Raw genomic sequence first — 21,122 nt, 5'->3', positions numbered from 1 at the left:
TGACCCCAGCGTTCGCTGGGACCCGAGCGGCGGGCTGCGGCGCTCCTCGCGGTGCATCACTGTCAGCCCGGCAGCGCCGCCCTCCCAGCTGCGCCCCAAATTGGTCACAGCTGAGAGAAGGGCCTTCCCAGCAAGGCTAGCAGAGGGGGGCAGTGTGGGAGCTCACTGCGGGGGTGGGGGTGAGGGGTAGTGGGGGGTAGAGGGGAGGTTGGATGCATCAGAGGAAAATGCTCGACTGCTGGGTGAGGTCCTGAAAACTGGTGAAAATGGTCAAAGGAAGGAGAGAAAAAGGCCCTCGGACAGATTCGGATACAGGCAAAGTCCAGGAGACTTTGAGGAGTTAATGGGAAAACAATCCTTCTTATCTGCTTCCTGCCAATCTGTGTCCATTGACAGAGCAGAAGTAATTACAGATACTGTAGACACACCACGGCATTAAGTAAAGTGTTTCAAATTATACTGCTTAACGACGCTTCCTCATACGGCCGGGCGGCCCGGGCCGGCACTGCGGGCACACGGTGCCGTCCGCAGGAGTTTCTCACACTGGGCATTTACTCCAGCAAAAAGAAAGAAAAAAAGAGTTGATACTAATTTGGTTTCTGTTGAATATTTAGAATGTCGCTCACAGAGTGAGCCGAACATATTTTGAGGATTTTCATAGTTTGCCTCGTAGGCCCCACCAGCAGGGTCAGCGCTGTAGATTAGAATAAATTCAGCGGAGGGAAAATAAAGCTTTGGAATAGATGCTGCCTTCCCGGAGCACGTAGCAGGCATTAGCAATAATGGGAGCCCTGCCTGCGCATGGAGAGGCAACATCTACTGCTCGGGCTCCCACCCTCCCCGCCCCGGGCTGTGTGGTCCCATGACCTTCACAGTGGGTGGGAAGATTCTGGATTCATCATCTCTTAGCTTTACGCTGCTATGCACAGGACAAAACACACACACAGACACACACACACATATACACACTGTTCTTTCCTTGTGGAAGGGAGAGACGGGAGGGAAAGGGGACAGAAGCTGCTGAGACAGAGCCCACACCCATGAGGTGACTGAGCCTTTCGGGCGTGGACGTGAACTGACTCCAGTTGCCCTTCGTCGTGGCTGTGCCATCCGCGCTAGGCTAAAGCCGCCCGCTTGCTAGTCTTTTCCAACTTCAGGGAGCGCTACGGAAACAACGGGGAGCTTCAGGACCTTCCTTAAGGCTTTTAGTCCACCCTGTGCGTCTGTCAGCTCGGGTGCGGCAGAAAACCATTAAGCCAAACCATCACAAGAGCGCTGGGTTTGGACGCAAAGCGGCTCACTCGCTGTTTCTATGCATACGTGTGTCCTCGTGCATTTCATTTCTTAATTTTAAGACAAGGAGGCGTGAAGTACTGGTGTAGAGACAGTAAAGCACACTCTGGCCCTCCTCTCGGTCAACGGCATCACCGAGGAGACGGCACCTTCACCAGGCATTCGCTGCTGGTTACTCTTTAACGGAAACTCCAGATAACATGGATACACTTTACTTAGGGCATCTCATGAGGCCATTTATATTTTTCACCTACCCTTCCCAGCTCCTCCTGAGGCAGGAGTTGGCCTGGGTCCTGGCCCCGCTCAGCCACCATCTAGCACTGCGACTGAGCAAGTCACCTCTGCGAGCCCCCTCCCCACTCTGCAGATCCCCACGGTCTTGCCTGAGACCCGAGGACTCCGCTGGTCTTCAGCAAGAACTGCACAGGGGCCATCGAAAACCACGCCCCCAATCTGGAAAGTCCTTTGACAGGAAAGGAAACGTCGCAACATGCGGTTTGTTTCGGTTCTGCGATTTTTCTGCTCCGGAGATTGAAATGGCAGGGACAAGTTGACAGGATGTAAGTCCCCAAGGCGCTCGGGGGAGCTGGCCGCAGTGCTGAACCTGCACCGTGAGGGCCGCGCAGCTCACCCGCCCACACCCCGCGGGTCAGCGGCGACACCCCAGGACACAGGCAGACAATGGTGTTCTCAGCAAGCTCCAGGCCTGTGGCATCGGGCACGCAAACAGCCGGGGGGGATTTCGGAGGGACCGCGTGGGACAGTCCCCAGACCCGTTAGGGCTAGTGTTCACTTAGGAGTTTGGGAATAGCTTTGGAGGGAGTGCGCTGCAGTTCAAATGAATATTAACAGTATGGGTCTTGGAGCAAAGAAAATATCTCCTTCGGTTCAGGGCCTGGTAAGTATCCAAGAAGGAAAAAGCCCCTCAGTGTTAAAAGGCTTGGGGCAAGGGGGTGCGACGAGCCCCCTGGAATCAGGAATCATTAGTACCAGTTGGGGAAAGAACTCGACTTACAGTTTCAACCAAATTGGCTGAGCTTCCCAGGTGCCTCCTAACTAAACACTGTCTCTCCAAAATTCCTCCCCTCAACAATTTATTTCTTGCAGATAGTATCAATGTGTCTCTTTGTTGCTGTGTAAATGTTCTCAAAATCTTTGTTTTTCCAAAACCTAAACGCTTGCACCAGAGCTGTACCCCCATCAACGCACCAGCGCTCATCCCCCCCTCCCCACTCCAAAGAGAAAGCCCAGTGAGCGGTGCCACTGGGACGTGTGCCGTGGTTCGGGAGACGTCGGGCTGTCCCCGTCCCCCGCCATCAAGGAGGCTGTCTGCACAATTCCTTTCTTTAGCCCCAGGCCCAACTTCCTTATTAACACAGACACGACACTTCACTGGAGCTGAAGTACAAGAAATTTTCTGCTTGATGTGTTTTATGTCCCATTAGTATGTTCCCCGCACATCACACGCCTCTCTGGTGAGAATGTGTCTGGTGAAGGTTTAGGGGGAGGGCTCCCCACCACTTAAAACGGAGGAGGGAGAGACGGACTCATGAAGGAGTTCATCTGAAGCCTCCCTCCGCTCTCCCAGGGGGTCGGGACTCCCGAGCTCTGTCCTGCCCTGGAACCTTCCCTGGCATCCGTGCACTGTCACCAGCCGCCCGGGGCTGGCTGGGTCCCTTTTTCCTGGGCATCTACAGCGTTGCTCTGTGTCTGCTTTTTCCTCATGGCTGGGGCGGGACTGATAGGTTTCTGCTAGTCATGATTTACAGGATGAGACTGGAGGCAGGGCAAACATCCGTTAGCTCCGAGTGTGCAGGAGTCCAATCAGTGACCAGCCCCCTCCCCCAACAACATCACAACCACCACGACGACTTGGTTCTTGTTTTCATCAGGCGGGAGAAACCAGAATGGTGTTTGCACATACAGACTATTCACAGCAACAAGGAAAGATGAATCGAGTCCATAAAGCTCCCAGGTGGGGGGGATTTCAGAGGGAAGAAACCCAGAGCAGGGGAAGCCTGTCTCCAGTGGGGACTGGCAGTTGTCCCACAAGAGGTCACATTTCCTAGAGTTCGAGGAGGCAGCCAAACCCCCGTCCGAGACACAGGATCTGGTGGCGCGGGCACAGCCCGGGGGGACGCCGCTGCAGCTCCCTAGGGGAACAGGATGCTTGGGCATCTAGAATGGAATGCGGAGCTCACGCCCAGGGCCGGGGCCTGGGCAGAGGGCCTGCCAGGGTCCCCTGGGCATGGCAGGGGCAGGCACCACAGCAACACACAGATGCCCAGGGAGAAGCGGGCACCAGCAAAGAAAACCCTCAGGCACCTTCTCGACGCCACCCACAGCCATTTCTAGAAACAGCTGCTGGTCGTGGCCCAAACAAACGTCCGCAGAGAGAAGCTAGGTGGTGAGATGAGGGGCAGGCCGAGGGAAACGAGTGACCCGGACACGTGGACACTGTCCCTCCTGGAGGAGGCAGGCGGGGGTGGTGACCCCACCCCAGGCAGGCGGCCTTGGCTTGCGTCCCCCGAGCTCTGGGTCTGGCCGAGGTTGCCGGCCCCTTTGAGAACCGGCTCCTCTGACCAGCCGCATCCACTAATAAGCCATTGACCTTGAGTTTGAGTCTGGGGCTGATTTGCTGCTCTGTCTGGGGGAACCCCAGGGGCCTGTGGCTTAACGGGAAGAAATCCTCATTTTAGCAGCAATAGCTTTTCCTCTCTTCCCGCCACAGTGATCAAATTAGCAGGCTGCTTCTCCTCAGAGAAAATGTGTCCACGGTCCCGGGAGGCACTGCCCATTTGCCTGTCTGATGGGTTGGGGAAGGGGAAGCGGGGATGTGTGTGAGCGTGTGCCCCTCCCTTCCCGGCCCAGGAGGGTCTGCCCCACCCGGATGGCCACCCAGCCCGCCTGCAGCAGGCCACAGGGAGGGCGGGGTGCCTGCTGGAGGCTTAGCTGCAGGAGGCCTGGCAGGAGGCTGCGTACACACTGCCCGCCACGGCCCCGCTGCTCAGGCTGCTGGTGGGACACTTGAGGGGCTTCATGCTGCTGTGCCTCTGCATGCGCCAGTGCTCGAGCCGCCAGCGCTCCCAGCTCTTCTGAAACTCCATCTGGACCTTCCGTGGGAAAAAGAGGGAAACAGAAGCCATCATGCAAACCCACTGCCCGCAGATTGGCCCCTTATTGCATTAGCAGGAAAGGGACAAATCCGCTGCATTATAGTAAGAGACACAAGTCAAGGCCTTCGGGCGCCTAAATTAATATCCCAATAAAATTGTTTATTGTGGTCTCCTATTTTCCGCCTCTCCTCAGGAGAGAGATGGGCTGGATGATATAATCGGTCCCTTCCATCTCTAAACTCTGACTCAGCTAAGTACCTTTACACTCCATCCCAGTACCGTTTAACTGAAGAGAACGGGAGAGGGGGAGAGGGAGAGGAGAGAGGGATTCGGGGAGACGGAGACGGGAGAGGAAAGGACAGTCTGACTTCGGAGCTCGCTCTCCAGGTTTCAGCTTGGACGACAGAAAAGAGGACACACGCCCCTCCCCTTGTGGTGCCTACACCGGACCCTTCTAAACTCCCTGAGGCTTCCCAAGGAGGCCGAGGCTGGAGGCAGCAGTGAGGAGGGGGCTGTGGACAAGGGCTCCTTGGCCTGTACTTAAACTAATCCTATCCAGGAACTAATCCCATCCCGTCCCAGCCCACTCGGGGTGCAGCCCAGGCAGGTTCAGTCAAACAGGATCCCTGCTGTGCTGGGCTTGGGCCTCCTGTCAGGAAAAGCCTTCTTGAGAGAGCTGATGCCTGGGGACCATGTTGTTGGGCATAAAGATGAAATCCAGCTAACGCTGCAGATCCCCAAGTCATTTACAGGCTTATGGTGACGCCATGGTGACCCAGGTCCCCTAGAGGAGGCTGAACCTGCACGCTCAGCCCAGGGTGTCTAGAGGCTCTTCTAGGGGATGTTCCTAAAAGTTTGCTTCTCAGAGCTTCTCTGAGGTCCCCCACCCTTGCCCCCAGGCCTCTCCCTTTCAGGCCCCAGCCACCGGGGATGTAAGTAGCTCACTCACAATGCCCCCATCAGTCCCTGCACAAACACCTCTCTTCTGCAGCTGCAAGGGCTGTCACCCACCTAGCTAAGCCCATCAAGACATCTGGTGTGGCCACACACCATCCCTTAAAAGAATGTCCTCTGCGCTGGGTGGAGCTGAGGTGCCAAGAGCCTATCTGCCAGGATGGGCCCAGTGTCCCAGGCCGAGCCGTGGAGCCCAGGCTTGGGTGCAGGAAAGAGGTGGAGTGGACACCACGCACAGCCCTCCCTCACCTCGCCACATGCCAGCTCCCTGCCCAACAGAGTGTGTGGCACGTGTGCTGACAGCTGGTGGCCTCTGCTTGAGCAGCAGCAGGGAGGCCCATCTTGTCTCAGCCCTTAACTGAGGGAAGGGGGAGAGAGATGGTAAACCAAGGCACAAACATGGGCAGCCACCTCAGGGACTGACACGGTCTCTTAGATACCAGCAGGAAAACAGACCAGACCAGAGCTCCTCAGAGTGCTCGCACTGTGTGCCTGTCCCCATCTCCCTCGGCGCTTTGCCTGGCACTGTGTGCCCCTGTCCCTGTCTCCCTCGGCACTTTCCTGAACCTCAGCTGTGGTCCCTCTCATTGAAAAGCATCACTTATTGGGAGCTACTCCATGCAGCAATTGCCATGGATTAGTTTAGTTAAACTTCACAGCAACCCTGTGAACAGCTCCTGTTAGAGGAAGCTGGGTGCGGAGTATAGAAGTATTTCTCCGGGCCTCAGCCAGGATTTGAACCTTGACCTGGGCTCCAACCGGGTCTCCTGACCACCAGCCCTGCCTCCCATGACTTTCTGGGCCGTGCTTGTTTCTGGCCAGTCCCACCCGATCGCAGCTGGGAGCGCCAGGGGCCTGCACCACACCTTCCTCGCCTCCCCTGCCCTGCCCTGAACCTGACACAGCGCCCAGCATACAGTAGGTGCTCGATGTTTCTTAAATAAACCGAATGAGCGAGCGAGTAATGAAAAACGCTGGGCTCCTCATTACTGGGTTATTACAATGGAACCAGAAGGACCACAAGGCGAGTCTGGACACGGTATCTGCGTGGTCAGTGCACTTCCCCTAAGTTCACCCTCCCATCGCCTCTCTGAGCAGGCACCAGGCCAGGCTCCGGGGCTTGGGGTGAACCGGTAAAGCTCATTCACCTCCATTTGCACTTGGGGGGAGAGGCGAAGTGACCTCCGGGTCACATAGCCAGGCAGTGTCTGAGCTGGGCCAGCACTCAGGCTCCAGAGTCAAGAGTCACGGTGAGCGGACACGAGCTGCCACAAATCCACCCAGGCCTCCCCTCCCTGGGCCAGCTTCCCGCCCATTGGCAGTGGGTGCAGCCCCCACGCAGGAGCGATGTCCCAGCCATCTCTTCTTTCCAGGTTACAAGTACCTGGTATTGCCATGGCAACCCTGGGCCTAGAGAACAGCTCTAGTGGACAGAGGCCTTGGCCCAGGAGCCAAGGGTGCTTTTTGTGGCCCAGTGATGGTGACAGGTCTGTCCTCGTGCCTGGAGGAACCAGGGCATGAGGCATCTCCAGGAGGGTTTTGAAGGTGCAATATGCAGGGCCTCCGGGACCCCAAGCACCAGCCCGGGAGAGCCCCCGGGGAGAGGCCAGGGGGAACCTGGTGATTCAAGGATCACGTTATTTGCCAAGGGCAGCATGGGGATGTGTGCCCATCCTTCCCTCCTTATACAGCTGGGCCAGCCTTGGGAGGTGGGCAAGGAGAGAGGTGCCAGGGTGACTGGGCTTTAAGGAATGGAATCAGGAGAAGCGACTGAGTCGGGGTCCAGGTGAGATGCTCCCCAGCAGTGGTGGGGAAACAGCTGCATGCAGGCGTGTGTGTGGCGGGGGGCAGTGAGCCTGTGCTGCCAGCACGGCCTTGGGGAAGGGGGAGGGATAAGTGGGACACGGGGGTGGGAGCTGGGAGCGTCGAGAAGGTGGGAAGGCGGCAGCAAGGAGCCCCTTTCTCTCCACACAGGCCTCTGTCCCCTCTGCCCCCATCTCACACATAGATACCTGCCACCCTGCCCCTGTCCCCCAGAAAATAAAGCAGCAGAGCTTTGGGCTGGGCGGCACATCACCCCTCTGGCTGAGAACCATTCCTGCAGGGGCCACCACCCCTCCGAGTGTCCTCTACGCCCACCTTCCCTCCTTGCCTGGCCCTCCCCACACTGAGTCTGGCCAGCCCTCTGAGACCTGCCCATGGGAACAGCCTGGTGCTGCCTCCGCCTCCCCAGCCCTGGCGGCCCTGGTGCATTAGTAGGCACCCCTCCCACCTGCTAGCTCTGCCACCTTCTAGCCATTGAATTAGGGCTATTCATTTCACTTGGCTGAGCCTTAATTTTCTCATCTGTAAAATGGGGATAACATCTGCTCCACAGGATTGGATTTACTAAAACTCTTGAGCGCCTTACACATGGCAAGTGCTCAGGAAATGTTTCCCCCTCTTTTAGAGATCCAAAGTCCACGTGCTGTGAGGAAACTGAGGTTCAGAGTGGGTGTGCAACTCGCCCAACATCACACAGCTCATTAAGTGATGGGGCCTGGTTCAGAGCAGAGATCTGACTCCAAAGCCCACACCCTTCATCTCTTGCTGCATCACATTGCTTCTTTGAGTCATCCCACAGATCCCCGAAACTCCAATGTCCCTACCCACCGCTCCCCTGGTCCCCCATACCCACAGCAGTAAACTTCGCATTAATGCACAGACTTTAAGATCTCTGAGTTCTGATCCCAGACCCAGTGACACAGAAGCCACACAGAGAGCGGGGTCTTTGACGAACAGTGTCCCTGGGTCACCTGAGCTCCAGCCCCAGGGATGCAAACCCTTACCTGGGCCTGAATGGAGCTGACAGAGGCTCAGTTTCCCCCGGACTGTGGGGTGAGGGGTGCCTACACTCTCTTCCCTGCTGGGGGTTAGTCCTGTTGTGGAAACTTCCCCCGGTGGCCGTGTACTGCCTGAAGGACTATTGTTTCTTTTCTTCTCTGGAAAGAATTGGGCAGGGGGCTGTGGCATTTGTGATACCCACTTTGATGGCTTAGGGGTGCTCCTGCTCCGGCACAAAGCTGGGTACCTTGGAGCAAGGGGCCTCCCCCTGGCGCCCACAGACAGCCCCTCTTCCCAGGAGCTGGCTGTGTCAGAGACGGGAGAGCCATCGTCCCACAGGGTCTGCAGGAGAGGGTGTGGGGTCAGCAAGAAGCCCCTCCTCCCAGCCCAGCAACCAGAAAGCTGCCGGGGGATCTCGTCCCCTTTCCCGTGGTGGCCAGGGCTCCTGCCTGTCCACACAAAGGACAGGTGGCTTTCTTCTTTCAGGCACAATTCATTTGAAACCTGGCCCTGCCACTCTTTCCAGGCCAGACCTGGGCATATGTCTTACCCTCTCTGATCGTCAGTGTTCTTGTGTGAAAAATGGGAAAATGGAAGCAAGAATTTTAGCAGAGGTTTTTTGGGGAAGAGGCTATGACAGTGGAATGAGTGGTTATTAAAGCCCCAAGTCTGAGACATGGGCACATCTGATGAATCAGCTTGCAGCACTCCAACCACCTGTTCACTCAGGACCTCTTATCATGAGGCTGGGTCTTCCCCAAACTCACAGATGGTAGGTATGCCTGCATACGCGTGTGTGTGTGTGTGTGTGTGTGTGTGTGTGTGTGTGTGAGAGAGAGAGAGAGAGAGAGAGAGAGACACACACAGAGAGAGGGACCCACGCACAGAAAACAGAATCCACGGACAAGATGCCCCCTCAACTCTAGTGCTGTTTGGTGAGTGGGGGTTCGAGCTGAGAAGACTGAGGGGATCCCCACTGCACGGCTCCAGAACAGCCAAGGGTAGCACCCAGGGGGTGCCCTCGCCCCTCCCCAGGCCTTACCTCGTTGTTGACAAAGCAGTACAGGATGGCCACCATCAGCCCCTGGAAAGAAGAGTCCCGTCAGCGGGGGGAAGCGGGAGGAAGCGGGAGGGGGGTGCCCTGCAGACCGGCCCTGCTCTCAGGCTCCAGCCCCAGCTCCCTGCCCAGGCTGTGCAGCCCCGAGATGGGGGGAGGGGGGGTCCTTCTCCTCTCCTTTCTGGAGGAACAAGGAGCCCCCTTGCCCAGAGGCTCAATTCTTGGCTTTGGAAACTCCATGACTGCACATTTGTTTTAACATCCCTGGGCCTCAGTTTCCTCCTCTATGATGGGGAGAATCCTGCACACCTCCTGGGGCTCTGCGAGGACTAAACACACAGCATCCGTAAGCAGCTGGCAGGGCGCCTCCCATGCCCAGTAGCGGCTCGAGAGACGGCAGCTGCAATGCCAGCTGGGTGCCCACGGCTAGGCTTCTCCAGGAAGGCTCCTCATCCCAAGTGCTTATGGAAAAGACTGGTCTGGGCATGGGACCCCTGGGGATTCCAGCTCAAGCTCGGCTCCAACTACAGACACCGGGCAAGGACCCCTTTCCTCCTGGCCTCAGGCTGCCCGGCTGCCTGCTACAGGCTGGCCTCTGGCCCACCCCCACTCCAGGACTTGGAAGGGAGGGACCCCAGCCATGAGGTCACCTGGAAGGAGGTGAAGGAGAGCTCCGTGAGCAGTTTGACAAAGCGCAGGGTCCCCCGGGCGTGCTCGTCCATCACGAAGGCGAAGATGACCTCGTGGGTGCCCAGCAGGGGGATGAGCGTCAGCGTGGACTTGGCAAGTCTGAGGGGGGGGTGTGTGGAGATGTCACTGGGGACCTCTGCCATGACTTTTCCCCCCTTTCTTTGCCCTCAACCCCCACCAAGGCCTGGCATTCAGGTCACGGACACCCTCCCATACCAAGTACCCTGGGACAGTCTACTTGGAGGGGAGGGGGCAAAGGTCGAGCCCCCAGAAGCCCAGGAGCTGCCCGGGCACAGGGATGAGGGCAAGGCTTGGGGTCCCGGGGAGGCCCGGCGGGAGAAGGTAATGCAGGGGTCAAGCTTGGCACCCCGGGATCTGCATCTCTGCTGGGAGGAAGGGCAGAGGGTGCCCGGCAGAGACAGCTGTCACGTCACCTGCACTTGATGTCCGTCTTGCACATGAGATTGGCTCTCAGTTTGGACACCACGATGCAGATGACTCGGACAAAGATGAGGAAGTTCACCTGCGGGGCAGCCAGGAGCGTGGCTGGGCCTGCTCACGATGCCCACGCCCCCAGTCCTCCCCAGCACACCCCAGGGCCACCCCGCACCGCCGCTCACCCCGATGGCAAAGAGAATGGGCAGCCGGATAATCAGCCAGTAATTCATGTTCGAGTTCCTGGTCCAGCAGCTAGAGAGGGGAGAGAGTCGCAGCCGCCGGACATGGGCCCAGCTCGCAGTGCAGGCACAGGCCACAGCGGTACTCGTGGCATACAAAGCGACACACACCGAGCCACACAAACACTGCCGGTAGGAGCCACCCAACCAGTCCCACAGACCCACACAGATCCCTTCCAGCCACACACACACACACGCACGCACACACAGTCCTAAATACACAGTCACACACAGAGACACACACGGCCCCTGCGTGAACCTACGAACACAGGCATTTGTGTACCTAGCACCATACACAACATAAACCTTTCATTCGCAGTTATTACAGAAGAACCCGCAGGGGGTGCGACACACCCCACAGGCCCACCACCATTGGTCTTCATACAATCCCAGGGAGGGTGGACAGGGGAATAGAAAACTAAAGTCTTAAATTAAGCTCTGGTCCCTCAGTTCATTCTCCCAACAGGTCACAGCCGCAGGCCTCCAGGGGCCAAGGAACAGCTTGGGGTTTGAGGACAGGACATCAGCACACTTCCCCTGGGAGCAGGACACTCACCCTTCGTCCTCATAGAGGTACTTGACAATGCCCCAGGGGATGACAAACAGCAGGGGAACACCTAAGAGCAGATGGGGAGAGAGAGAGGGGAGAGGGGCTGGCAGGCCAGAGCCACGGCCATGCACGCCAGAACCTCTCCTTACCAGGCCTCTCCCACCTCCAGCCCTTCTCCTTGCCTGGCCCATACCACACTTTCTAGAAGGTGTGGAAACAAGCATGAAGAACAGGGGAACCAGACCCCCCCACTCCCAACTCCCCGGCTTCCTTAGAGAGAGGCCCCCATCACATGGTGGCTGGGCTCCTCCTGGGCAGTCACGGGCCAGGCACACTGTCAGGTTCACCCCCAGGGCCTGGCTAAGACACAAGGACACAGACACCCAAGCAGCAGAGGGACAGGCCATGGAGTGGGGAGAACATGCTGGATGAGGTGGGAACAGGCCAGTTCTCGGGTGCGCTTCCCCCACCGCCTCAGCCCACTCCACCTCGGTCAACTCCTCAGGCTCAGGAAGCCGGCCAGTCACCTGTTCCCAGCCCACGCGCACCTGCAAGGGGCCGGGAAGAGCCTGGGGTAGAAGCAGGAGCCTTATCCTTGACGCTGGCAGCCCAGCTAACTGTGCAGTGGCCCACAATCACAATCACAACTACAACAACAGCACTCCACCTGACTGAGACTTGACCGGTGGTAGCAGCTTTGGGATGTCCCCCAAAGATCCCCACCTTGTGGCATCCACACCCTGGCACAGTCCACATGTACCAGGGCTGGTCTGTGTGACAAATGATGCACAGCAGAAGTGACGGCGTGACACTATGAGATCAGGTTATAAAGCACCATCTTAAAAGGTTAGGCGAGGCTTGTCTTGGGCTCTCTCTCAATGTGGTCACTTGCTCTGGGGGACACCAGTTGCCATGTCACAAGGACACAGCCTATGCAAGGCCCCTATGGAAAGGAATGCAGACCTCCAGCCAGCAGCCAGCAAGGTCCTAAGCTTCCTGCCCTCAACCTCACACCTGAGCTTGGCAGTGGGTTCTCCAACCCCAGCTAAGCCCTGAGATGACAGCTGCCCTGGTGACAGCTGGACAGCATCTCCATCAGAGACCCCGAGGCAGAGGCCCACTGAGGTGAGCCAGTTTCTGGACCAAAGAAACTGAGAGGTAATAATTGTTTTAAGCAGCTAAGTGGTGGGGTCACTTGTTTGCAGCGATACGTAACTAATACAACTGGTTTCCAGCGAGAGCCTCACTCATCTTGAGAGCCTCAGTGCTCAGTTCACCCTGAGAGCTCAGCACGTGTTTGCTGACTTAAAATCAGATTGTCCATCCTCAGGTGACAGATGGAGATCGGAGTTCAGTAGGGCACAGGTGGGACTAGAACGCAGGGCTGCAATCTCACGCCAGTGCCAGCCATCCTCTCTCCACGCCTGTCTCTATGGGTACCCCTCTCAGGGGGGGAGATGTGGGTGTCTGAGATGGGTAAAAGTGTGCATATAAAGGCGTGTTGACACAGATGTGTGTGGGGGTCTGTATGTACGCATGTGTCACTTTGGGGGTCTCCCCCAGGAGCACATTTCCAGGGCAGGACACACTTCAGAGCCTTTCCTGCCACCGTCATCCAGACCCTCACCAGCAGCTATTGAGTGGCCCGTGTGCCTGGAGCTACCGTGCCTGGCAGTGCAGACAGGCGTGGAGGAAGCAGAGAAGCTCGCAGCTTCACCAGATATCTCTACCTGGGCCACTTCGGACACAACAGGCCTCTCGGCATCCATGATGCTTTCGTAACAGGCTTTCATGAGACTGGACAAGGGACAGAGGCTTCCAAAGGCCCCAGCACATAGTGCGGAGCCTGCCACATAGAAGATTCTCAGTGTGAATGGAGTGAATGAATGAATGAGGGAGTCAGTATATCAATTAGAGAAGAAAGCTCTCCAGGCAAGAGCGTGCCAATTTCCTGAGACACACATGGACAGAAACCTCCTTCCTGGGCATCCCGGCCACATGCTGTCCATTTCCCCCGGAAACCTCACTCCAGGACTGGGAGCTCACTCACGTTACCTGACCTGGGGAACTTCATTCATTCATCAGCATCTCCTTAACAAAGTCTTTCTAAAAACAGGCACAGCTCTACCGCGTGCAAAAATTACACACTCCCTGCTGGCTTCATCTTTCTCCCATTTAGAAAACCAACGAGACAGGCTGGAGGAAAAGCTTGAATTAAGACACAGAACCAGCTCCAAGAAGTAATGAGGCCCTCGTCCATCACTTTCCTCCCTCCTGCGCAGCCTCCTCGTGGGGGGTTACGGGTTACCTGGCTGCCCATGGACTGTGGCAGCAGCTGACATGCCTTTTGGGAACACCCCCAACTGTGTTGGAGCCCTGATTTTAATTCTCCTGCTCACACATGAAGCTACGCGTTGCTTCCCGAGCATGCCAACTCGGGCCAGGCCTCCTGGCATCATGACAGATGCCTTCTGTCCTTCTGCCTTTGTCCCTCTGTCTCTCTCTGTATCTCGCCATCTCAATTCATCAAGAAAAGGATGCTCTGATTGGGGAGGGGGGTCCCCCAGGTCCCACCCTTGTGCCCCTCAGACCCTGAGCCCTGAGCTGGGAGTGAGGTGATGGGAAAGGATTGGCACCCCTCCCCCACTTCCCACTCAGAGACCTCGGGGCACTGCGTGTCCCCACCAACCCTCCACCAACCACCCGCACTCCTCTGTGCACATCACAATGTCCCTTTGATTGTTCCTGTCCTCAGGTCACCATGGTGACAGGCACTCCCAGTGCTGATGCCATTTCCCAGAATGGACAGACACCGGCCCCCACCCTGAGGACAGCCTTCCCAGAGCTCTCCTCAATGACCAGCCCATACCCACCCCTGGCTATCGGCAGGGCTCTCCAGCCAGCCGCTGTCTGGTTGACTGCTCTAGTGGGATGAAGAGGCCTCAGGAGGCAGGGAGGCTCGGCAGGGAGGGGCTCGGCCTGGGAAAGGAGGGACGGGAGGTGGGAGCAGGGAGCAGAGAGCAGAGGCCAGGCCCCGGGCCCACCTGTTCAGAGGCCTGAGCGTGCTCCTTTGGGCCTGCAGGGGACTAAAGAGGAGACACAGTGCAGGCTGGACAACTTGGCAGGACAGGCTGAGGGGCCCGGGCCCTGGGATTCAGGAGGCCCAGTTCCAGCGCCTGCACTGCTCTGAGGCCCTGGTCACACTAAAGCCCCCTTAGAGATACTCTCTACAATGGGCTACAGAGCCAAGTGGCTCAGGAACACCCGCAAAAAGCAGTGGAGTGTGAGAGAGAGCAAAGAGCCAGGCGGAGAGGCAGCCTGCGTGGCCTCCTGGGTGGGCTGGACCAGGATAGCCTTGCGAAGGGCCCAGGAGCAGGAGCCAGTATGGGACAGGGACTTCGGGGGAGGAGTGTGGCTGTCACTAAGGTGGAAGTCCCTGGGAGTCAGGGCCAGCAGTGGTCAGCGCAGCCCGAGGTGGGCGAATGAAGGAATGAGAGGAGTGGATGGATGGATGGCAGGCTGGAGGTGGAGGCGGGTCCTATGGTGTCGACAGGGACACGGGGACCAGGGAGGGCCAGATGCCAGGGCCCTCTTTGGCTCCTTCCCAGTGGGTGCCTGTGGGCCCCTCTAGAGCAAGAGCTGTTGCATCTGTTTTCTGGGTAGCAAGTGAGGGTTGGGGACGCTGCTGCTGGATTTCCCAGCCCCTGCCCCGCCCCACCCCTTTCTCATCGGAATCCTACGTGGCGAGAGGCAGAAGCACAACCAGAAATGTTCCAGCAAAAAAAAAGACACAATGGTTCTCCGCAAACTTTTTTGGCTAGAACATTTCCAGCTGGGCTCCAGCACATCCGCGGTCCACCCTTCCGCAGCTGCTCCCGCCGGCTGCCCTGCTCTCCTGCCAGCCCTCTTCACCATCATGTGACAGAGCCGTGGCCCTCAGGCCCACCCCACCCCATCCCACCCCCCAGCGACTCCCCACCCTGAGGCCCAGGATCTCCATCTCCCCCGGGGCCTGCACTGCCCGACCGACTGGATGCCGGGCTCCATCCCCGAGGGTCTTAGGAGCGGGGTATTTGAGGACAGGGCAGGGGCTGCCGATGGTGTATGTGGTGGACTTGGCCAAATAGAGTGGATGCCTCTGCTTCCACTGGGGGGAGGCTATGAAAAGGAGGGAGGGTAATCACAACCCCACGGGCAGTAAGTCCTGCGCCCCTTGCCCAGCAGAGCGTCCTGAGTACCAAGTCGGCTTTGTGGGGGCAGCCTGAAGGCAGAGCTCAAAGAGGGGTGAGTGCCTCCCAGCCCCCGTGCCAAGCTCGGGGTGCGACAGACGGCGGTGGGCCTTACCCCAGCCTATGCTCAGGTAGAGCCTGAAGATGCGCTGCTCGGAGAAGACGGAGAGGGCCAGCAGCGTGTACAGGTACACGCCCTCCACCAGAAGCCAGTAGTAATTGGCCGCCACGCAGTACTGCATGAGCAGGAACACCAGGCGGCAGCCCAGGGAGTCCTGGAGGCAGAGGAAGGGTCCAGGGGACAACAGCTCTGCCCCTGCCTCTCTGCCCCACCTCCCTGTCCCGCCCCAGCCGCCCGCCTGCCACGGTCAGTGTAGGACGAGACAGCTGGCACCTGTGGCCGGGCCAGGGCAAGGACCCGACCCCCTGACTCCTCACTGCACCCTCACCGTCCTGGGTGGAAGAAACTAGTTTTATCCCCATCTGGGTAAGAAAACCGAGGCTCAGAGGAGTCAAATGATTTGCCCCAAACTATACAGCTAGCAAGTGGCAGAGCTGGGATTCGAATCCAGGTCTATCTTCAAAGGCTCCCCTGTGTCTCACTGAGAACTCCCTAAGGGCAGGGGCCGTGTTCCCTTCCTGGGGCTTCCTCCCATCACCCTGAGGGCTCCCCAGGGTTCACTGCTCTCCCATCACCCTGAGGGCTCCCCAGGGTTCACTGCTCTCCCATCACCCTGAGGGCTCCCCAGGAGGACTGCCTCTCCCATCACCCTGAGGGCTCCCCAGGGTGCACTGCTCTCCCATCACCCTGGGGGCTCCCCAGGAGGACTGCCTCTCCCATCACCCTGAGGGCTCCCCAGGAGGACTGCCTCTCCCATCACCCTGAGGGCTCCCCAGGAGGACTGCCTCTCCCATCACCCTGAGGGCTCCCCAGGAGGACTGCCTCTCCCATCACCCTGGGGGCTCCCCAGGTGGACTGCCTCTCCCATCACCCTGAGGGCTCCCCAGGAGGACTGCCTCTCCCATCACCCTGGGGGCTCCCCAGGTGGACTGCCTTTCCCATCACCCTGGGGGCTCCCCAGGAAGACTGCCTCTCCCATCACACTGGGGGCTCCCTGAGGACCACACCTAGACAGCTCTTGCCCCTCTTTGAGCCAGGCCTGGGTGGGGTGGGGGAGACCAGCGTTCGCCAAGCGCCCGGTCCTCCCCAGGCCCTCCCTGGACACACCACACACCTGGTAGGAGAGGAGCCCGTCCCACTGGTGCTGCTGGGCGGCCGTGCTGTACATCCACTTGAGGGCCGCGTCCTTGACGAAGACGGACAGTGCTCGGAGAATGAAGGATGCGAACAGGTTGAGGTGGATGTAGTTGCGGGTGCAGTGCAGGTGTCTGGGGGAGAGAGTCCTGCTCTTCACCCGGCGCTCAGGCTGGCCCGCCTCCCGCGCTTCGGGCCCTGGGACTGCTCCTGTCCTTCCTCTGAGCGTGCCCTGTCCCCACAGCCTGCGCTCCTGTCCTTCCTCTGAGCCTGCCCTGTCCCCACAGCCTTGATGGTCCTTTCGTTTCATTCGAGTCCTGCCTCTCCATGATGCCAAGTCACTGCCACCCCACCCCTTCCCATGCACCTTCTGTCCTTCTGTCTGTGGCATCTTCTCTTCTACAAAGTCATGTGTGGCCCAAGTACTAGTGTGTGAGGACCCTTTGCCCCGCTGGGGACAGTGCTTTGCTTCTTGATGGCAGGGCCCACTTCGTACATGCCTCGGGGCTGCCATACAGCGCACAAGGCAAGAATTCAAAAAGTATTGGATACAATTTCATGTAAAAACGCATAGCAAATTGGAAATACAAGGGCATTTCTTAACCTGATAAGGGCTATCTACCCAAAGCCGGAGCAAACATCATTCTTAACGGATGAATTTTAGAAGCAATCTCTTTCAAATAAAATAAATAAAGGATCTAGACAGGAAGCTATCATCACGTCTAGTCAACACTGTACTACAGATCCTCACCACTATAATCAGAAAAGGGAAAAGTGTATAAGAATTGGAAATAAAGACTGTTATTATTTATAGATGATAAATTATCTTCATAGAAAATCCAAGACATCTGGCACACAAATTATCAGAACTAATAAGAGAGTTCAGCAAGGTTGCTGACATGTATGTATACATACATCAGTCACAAGCAATTAGAAAGTAAACTTAAAAAGTTCACATATAGCCCGGCCGGCCGGGACTCAGGGGTTGAGCATCGACCTGGGATCCAGGAGATGGTGGCTCGATTCCCTGTCAGGGCACATGCCCGGGTTGCGGGCTTGATCCCCAGCAGGGGGCGTGCAAGAGGCAGCCGATCAATGACTCTCTCATCATTGATGTTTCTCTCTCCCTCTCCCTTCCTCTCTCTGAAGTCAATAAAAACATTTTGGGAAAAAAAAGTTCATGTATAATACTTTTAATTGCCTACCTAGAAATAAGTCTAACACAACATGGGAAGACTTCTAGGAAGAATACAGTAAAACTTGCTTAAAATCATTAAAGAAGATTTAAATTAATGAACGATATACCACATTCATAGAAAGACTCACTCTCCTGAAGATGTCAATTCTCCCCATATTAATTGATGAATTCGATATAGCTATAACAAAAATTCCAACAGTGTTGGTGTTTTTAAAATGAAATTTAAAAATGTATAAAAAAGAGCCGAGTGCCAAGATTAGCCCAGACAGTCCCACAGAAACACAAAGCGGGGGCCCTCGCTACAAGAGAGCCAAGATCCTTAACGAGTATATAGTAGCAAAGACATCATGGTACTGGCAAAAGGACAAAGAGACCAGGGAACAAGGAAACAGATGACAGAAATTGACGCAGCCATAGAAGGTGACCCTCCCTGCCTGGCAGAGTAGGCATTGCCATCTGAGGGGAAAGGGTGACTAGCAGTGAATGGTCCTGAGACAATTATTTGTATACATGGAAAAATGAAATTAATCTTTATTTTCATCCTAGACAAAAATAAATTCCAGGTACATCAAAGAACCATAAGGGAGACTAAAACAACCTCAGTAGACAAGTAAAGATTTCTGAAACAAGACCACAACAAAATTTGGTCTTTGAAAAAAAACACAATAAATTTTAAATCAATTGAAAAAAATTATCTTTTATATATTGATAAATTTTGTGTATCAATAGAAACAGAAAAATTAATATAGTTCGTGCCATTAAAATTAAGGTTTTCTGTGCATAAAAGGCACCAGAGTGAGTGAAAAAAATAAACCACAGGGTAAGAGGAAATTTTCTGGGTTGGTATCCAGAATATATAATGAATGCCTAAGAGAAAAACAAAAAAAGCCAAATAAGCCTATAAAAGGTAAGCCATTCTATGAGCAAGCAACTGACAAAATAAACATAAAAAATGTTGCTCTCCCTGGGAATCAGAGCTATGCAAATTAAAATCAATGAAATTTCACACACTTTAGATTAGCGACAATTAGGTCTGAGAATACTAAGTAGTGGCGAGGACATTAACGGAAGGGAACTCTCATTTATTACTGGTGAGAGGGCAAACTGGGATGATCACTTTAGAGAGCAACTTAACAACACCTAATAAATTTGCAAAAGCACGTGGTATTCAGATCAGGCGATTGGACTCGGAGGTATGTGCCCCTGGAGAAATGCACAAGGGGTCAGAGGCAAGAATGTTCATTGTAGAAAGGTTTATAATTCAGAGGAGAAAAACTTCCAATGTCCACTAAAAGGACAAGCGATAACTAAACTGTGCTGTATTATGCAATGGGGTACAGAGTGGCCAGTAACACGGACGAAGAACCACCCATTTCAGTGTAAATGCATCTCACAAAAACATTGTCGGGCCAAAAATAACATTGCAGAAGAACATATGTCCAACATGTCATCGAAAGGAAGCAAAACTCAGCCTATATATTTTTACAGATACTTACAAATGCAGCCAAAGTATAGAGAGAAACGTGGAAATTATAAGCAGCCCCATTAGGGGTTCCCTTTGGGGGGGCGGGGTGAGCGTTACTCTGGGAAGCATAACCATGTGGTTCTGAGGCTGGGCGGTGCATGCATGGGTGGTCACAGTATCAGCCACTGTATTTTTGAAGCACTGAAATACTTCATAGTAAATTGCATTTGTTGAGTGAATGCATTTATTGAGCACTGACTGAGTGCCCAGCACTGACTGTGCCAGGTCCCGTGGGGACACGGGAGGAATGCCGCGTCGCCCCTTCCTGCTGTGTGTGTCCTAAGCTCCCTGCCCTCGGAATCCCTCCTGCCCCTGAGGCCAGGCCCCGGCCCACCCCCAGCAAATGCAGAAGGGGCGGGAAGAACCTGTGCTCTGGGAGGAATGGCTCCTCTAGGAAGACCTTTCATGGGGTGGCTGGCAGGCTCCAAAGGGAGCAGGATTTCTAAATGCTGAGGTCCTGCCTAACCCATACTGAATCCTGACTGTCTGGGTTACGCATGCTCACTGGAGAGGACTGCCCCTCATTCCCCCATCCGCTGCTGAGGTTTGGGGGTGCTCTGCGGGCGCGTGGTTTTAGTTGCCCTTTAGCAGTGTGGTACACACACATTTACACAGCAGGGCCTAGGCCAAGTGCACAGCGTCGTGTCCGTGTTTTCAGCCTCACATTCGACAGTGCGGGCTCTCTGGAGGCCTCTTAACAGGAGAACCTGCTGCCCTGTCGCCTTGGTTCGGTGCCCCTCCTCCATCCGGGGACAGAGTGGGGAGCTAGGCCGAGACAGCCCCCTGGGCCCGGGCCCTTACCTGAAGCCAAGGAGGATGGCCGAGGCGACGACCAGGGCGGAGAAGGACAGTGCGTAGCCCACCGTGTAGATGATGTAAAGGGACAGGAGCTGGTCCTCTGGGGAGCTCTGTGTGCACGGGGACAGCGTGCATGGGGCGCCCCAGGCCCTCCTCGCCCACATCCATCCTTCCAATGGCACGGGGCAGAGGTGGGGCCCCTAGAGCTAAGAAAGCGAATAACCTAGGGAGAGGTCTCCAGATTCTCGGAACCTGGTCCAAGGCGGGAGGTGAACATGCACCCCCGGCCCAGAGAGCACGGCATGCAAAGCCCCCTGACCCCACAGGCCTGACCACGGCCCAGCCCCCCCACCGCTCCAGCGAGGCTGGGACCCGCTACCCCTCGCTGGCTCAGGGCCCCATCCTCAGCTCACTCTGTCCCCTCGCTTGGACTCCTCGCACTCCGACAGGTCCCTCCAGGGCAGGCTGGAGTTGTCCTTGTGCAGCCACAGGCCGTCGGCCGTGCAGAACCGATACACATGACCCTGCAGCACTGGGGCAGAGACGAGATGCGGGAGCTGAGCCTCGGCCCAGTGCCACACTCCTCCTACCCCTCCCAGCCGGGGCCACCATGCTCCCCAGCACTGGCCTCTTGGGGTTAGTGGCACGTCTCACACAAACTCACACGCAGACACACACACTTGGGCTTTCCTGCCCCGCCACATGCCCATCTGGCCCAGGAACAGGAACGGCGGTCACTGAGGAGTGGGCCACCCACCCCGCCCTCAGCCTTGCCTCCTGGCTGCGCTGCTATGCAATCGATGAAGCTCATCCGTGAGCGGAGATGACTCCAGCCACTGCCACGTTCCTGTCTCCAGCCTCCAATCACACGGCTACAAGGTCTGCTGTGGACCAGCAGTGGCCCTGACAGCCCCACAGCCACCTGCTGTGACGTGCGATTCTCAGGACTCAGTGCCC

At 56.5% G+C, this 21,122-nt stretch overlaps 1 protein-coding gene across 1 annotated transcript in view; it reads right to left on the bottom strand.

The window, feature by feature from the left end:
- Nucleotides 1–4,241: 4,241 nt before the first annotated feature.
- GLP1R (glucagon like peptide 1 receptor) overlaps nucleotides 4,242–21,122 on the bottom strand; it is a 31,856-nt gene continuing 14,975 nt past the window's right edge. The window contains exons 4-13 of the mRNA XM_087817111.1: nucleotides 20,579–20,697; nucleotides 20,169–20,275; nucleotides 16,625–16,778; nucleotides 15,505–15,664; nucleotides 11,167–11,227; nucleotides 10,554–10,623; nucleotides 10,368–10,456; nucleotides 9,894–10,032; nucleotides 9,229–9,270; nucleotides 4,242–4,406 (exon numbers count right to left, since the gene is read on the bottom strand). Of these exons, the coding sequence (XP_087673237.1) occupies nucleotides 4,242–4,406; nucleotides 9,229–9,270; nucleotides 9,894–10,032; nucleotides 10,368–10,456; nucleotides 10,554–10,623; nucleotides 11,167–11,227; nucleotides 15,505–15,664; nucleotides 16,625–16,778; nucleotides 20,169–20,275; nucleotides 20,579–20,697 (1,106 nt within the window). The remainder of the gene's footprint in view (nucleotides 4,407–9,228; nucleotides 9,271–9,893; nucleotides 10,033–10,367; nucleotides 10,457–10,553; nucleotides 10,624–11,166; nucleotides 11,228–15,504; nucleotides 15,665–16,624; nucleotides 16,779–20,168; nucleotides 20,276–20,578; nucleotides 20,698–21,122) is intronic.

Source organism: Miniopterus natalensis, chromosome 5, assembly GCF_054644295.1.
Source record: "Miniopterus natalensis isolate mMinNat1 chromosome 5, mMinNat1.hap1, whole genome shotgun sequence".
Lineage (NCBI taxonomy): Eukaryota > Metazoa > Chordata > Mammalia > Chiroptera > Miniopteridae > Miniopterus > Miniopterus natalensis.
Note: the sequence above shows the minus strand (reverse complement) of the source record. Positions and strands in the feature narration are given on the sequence as shown.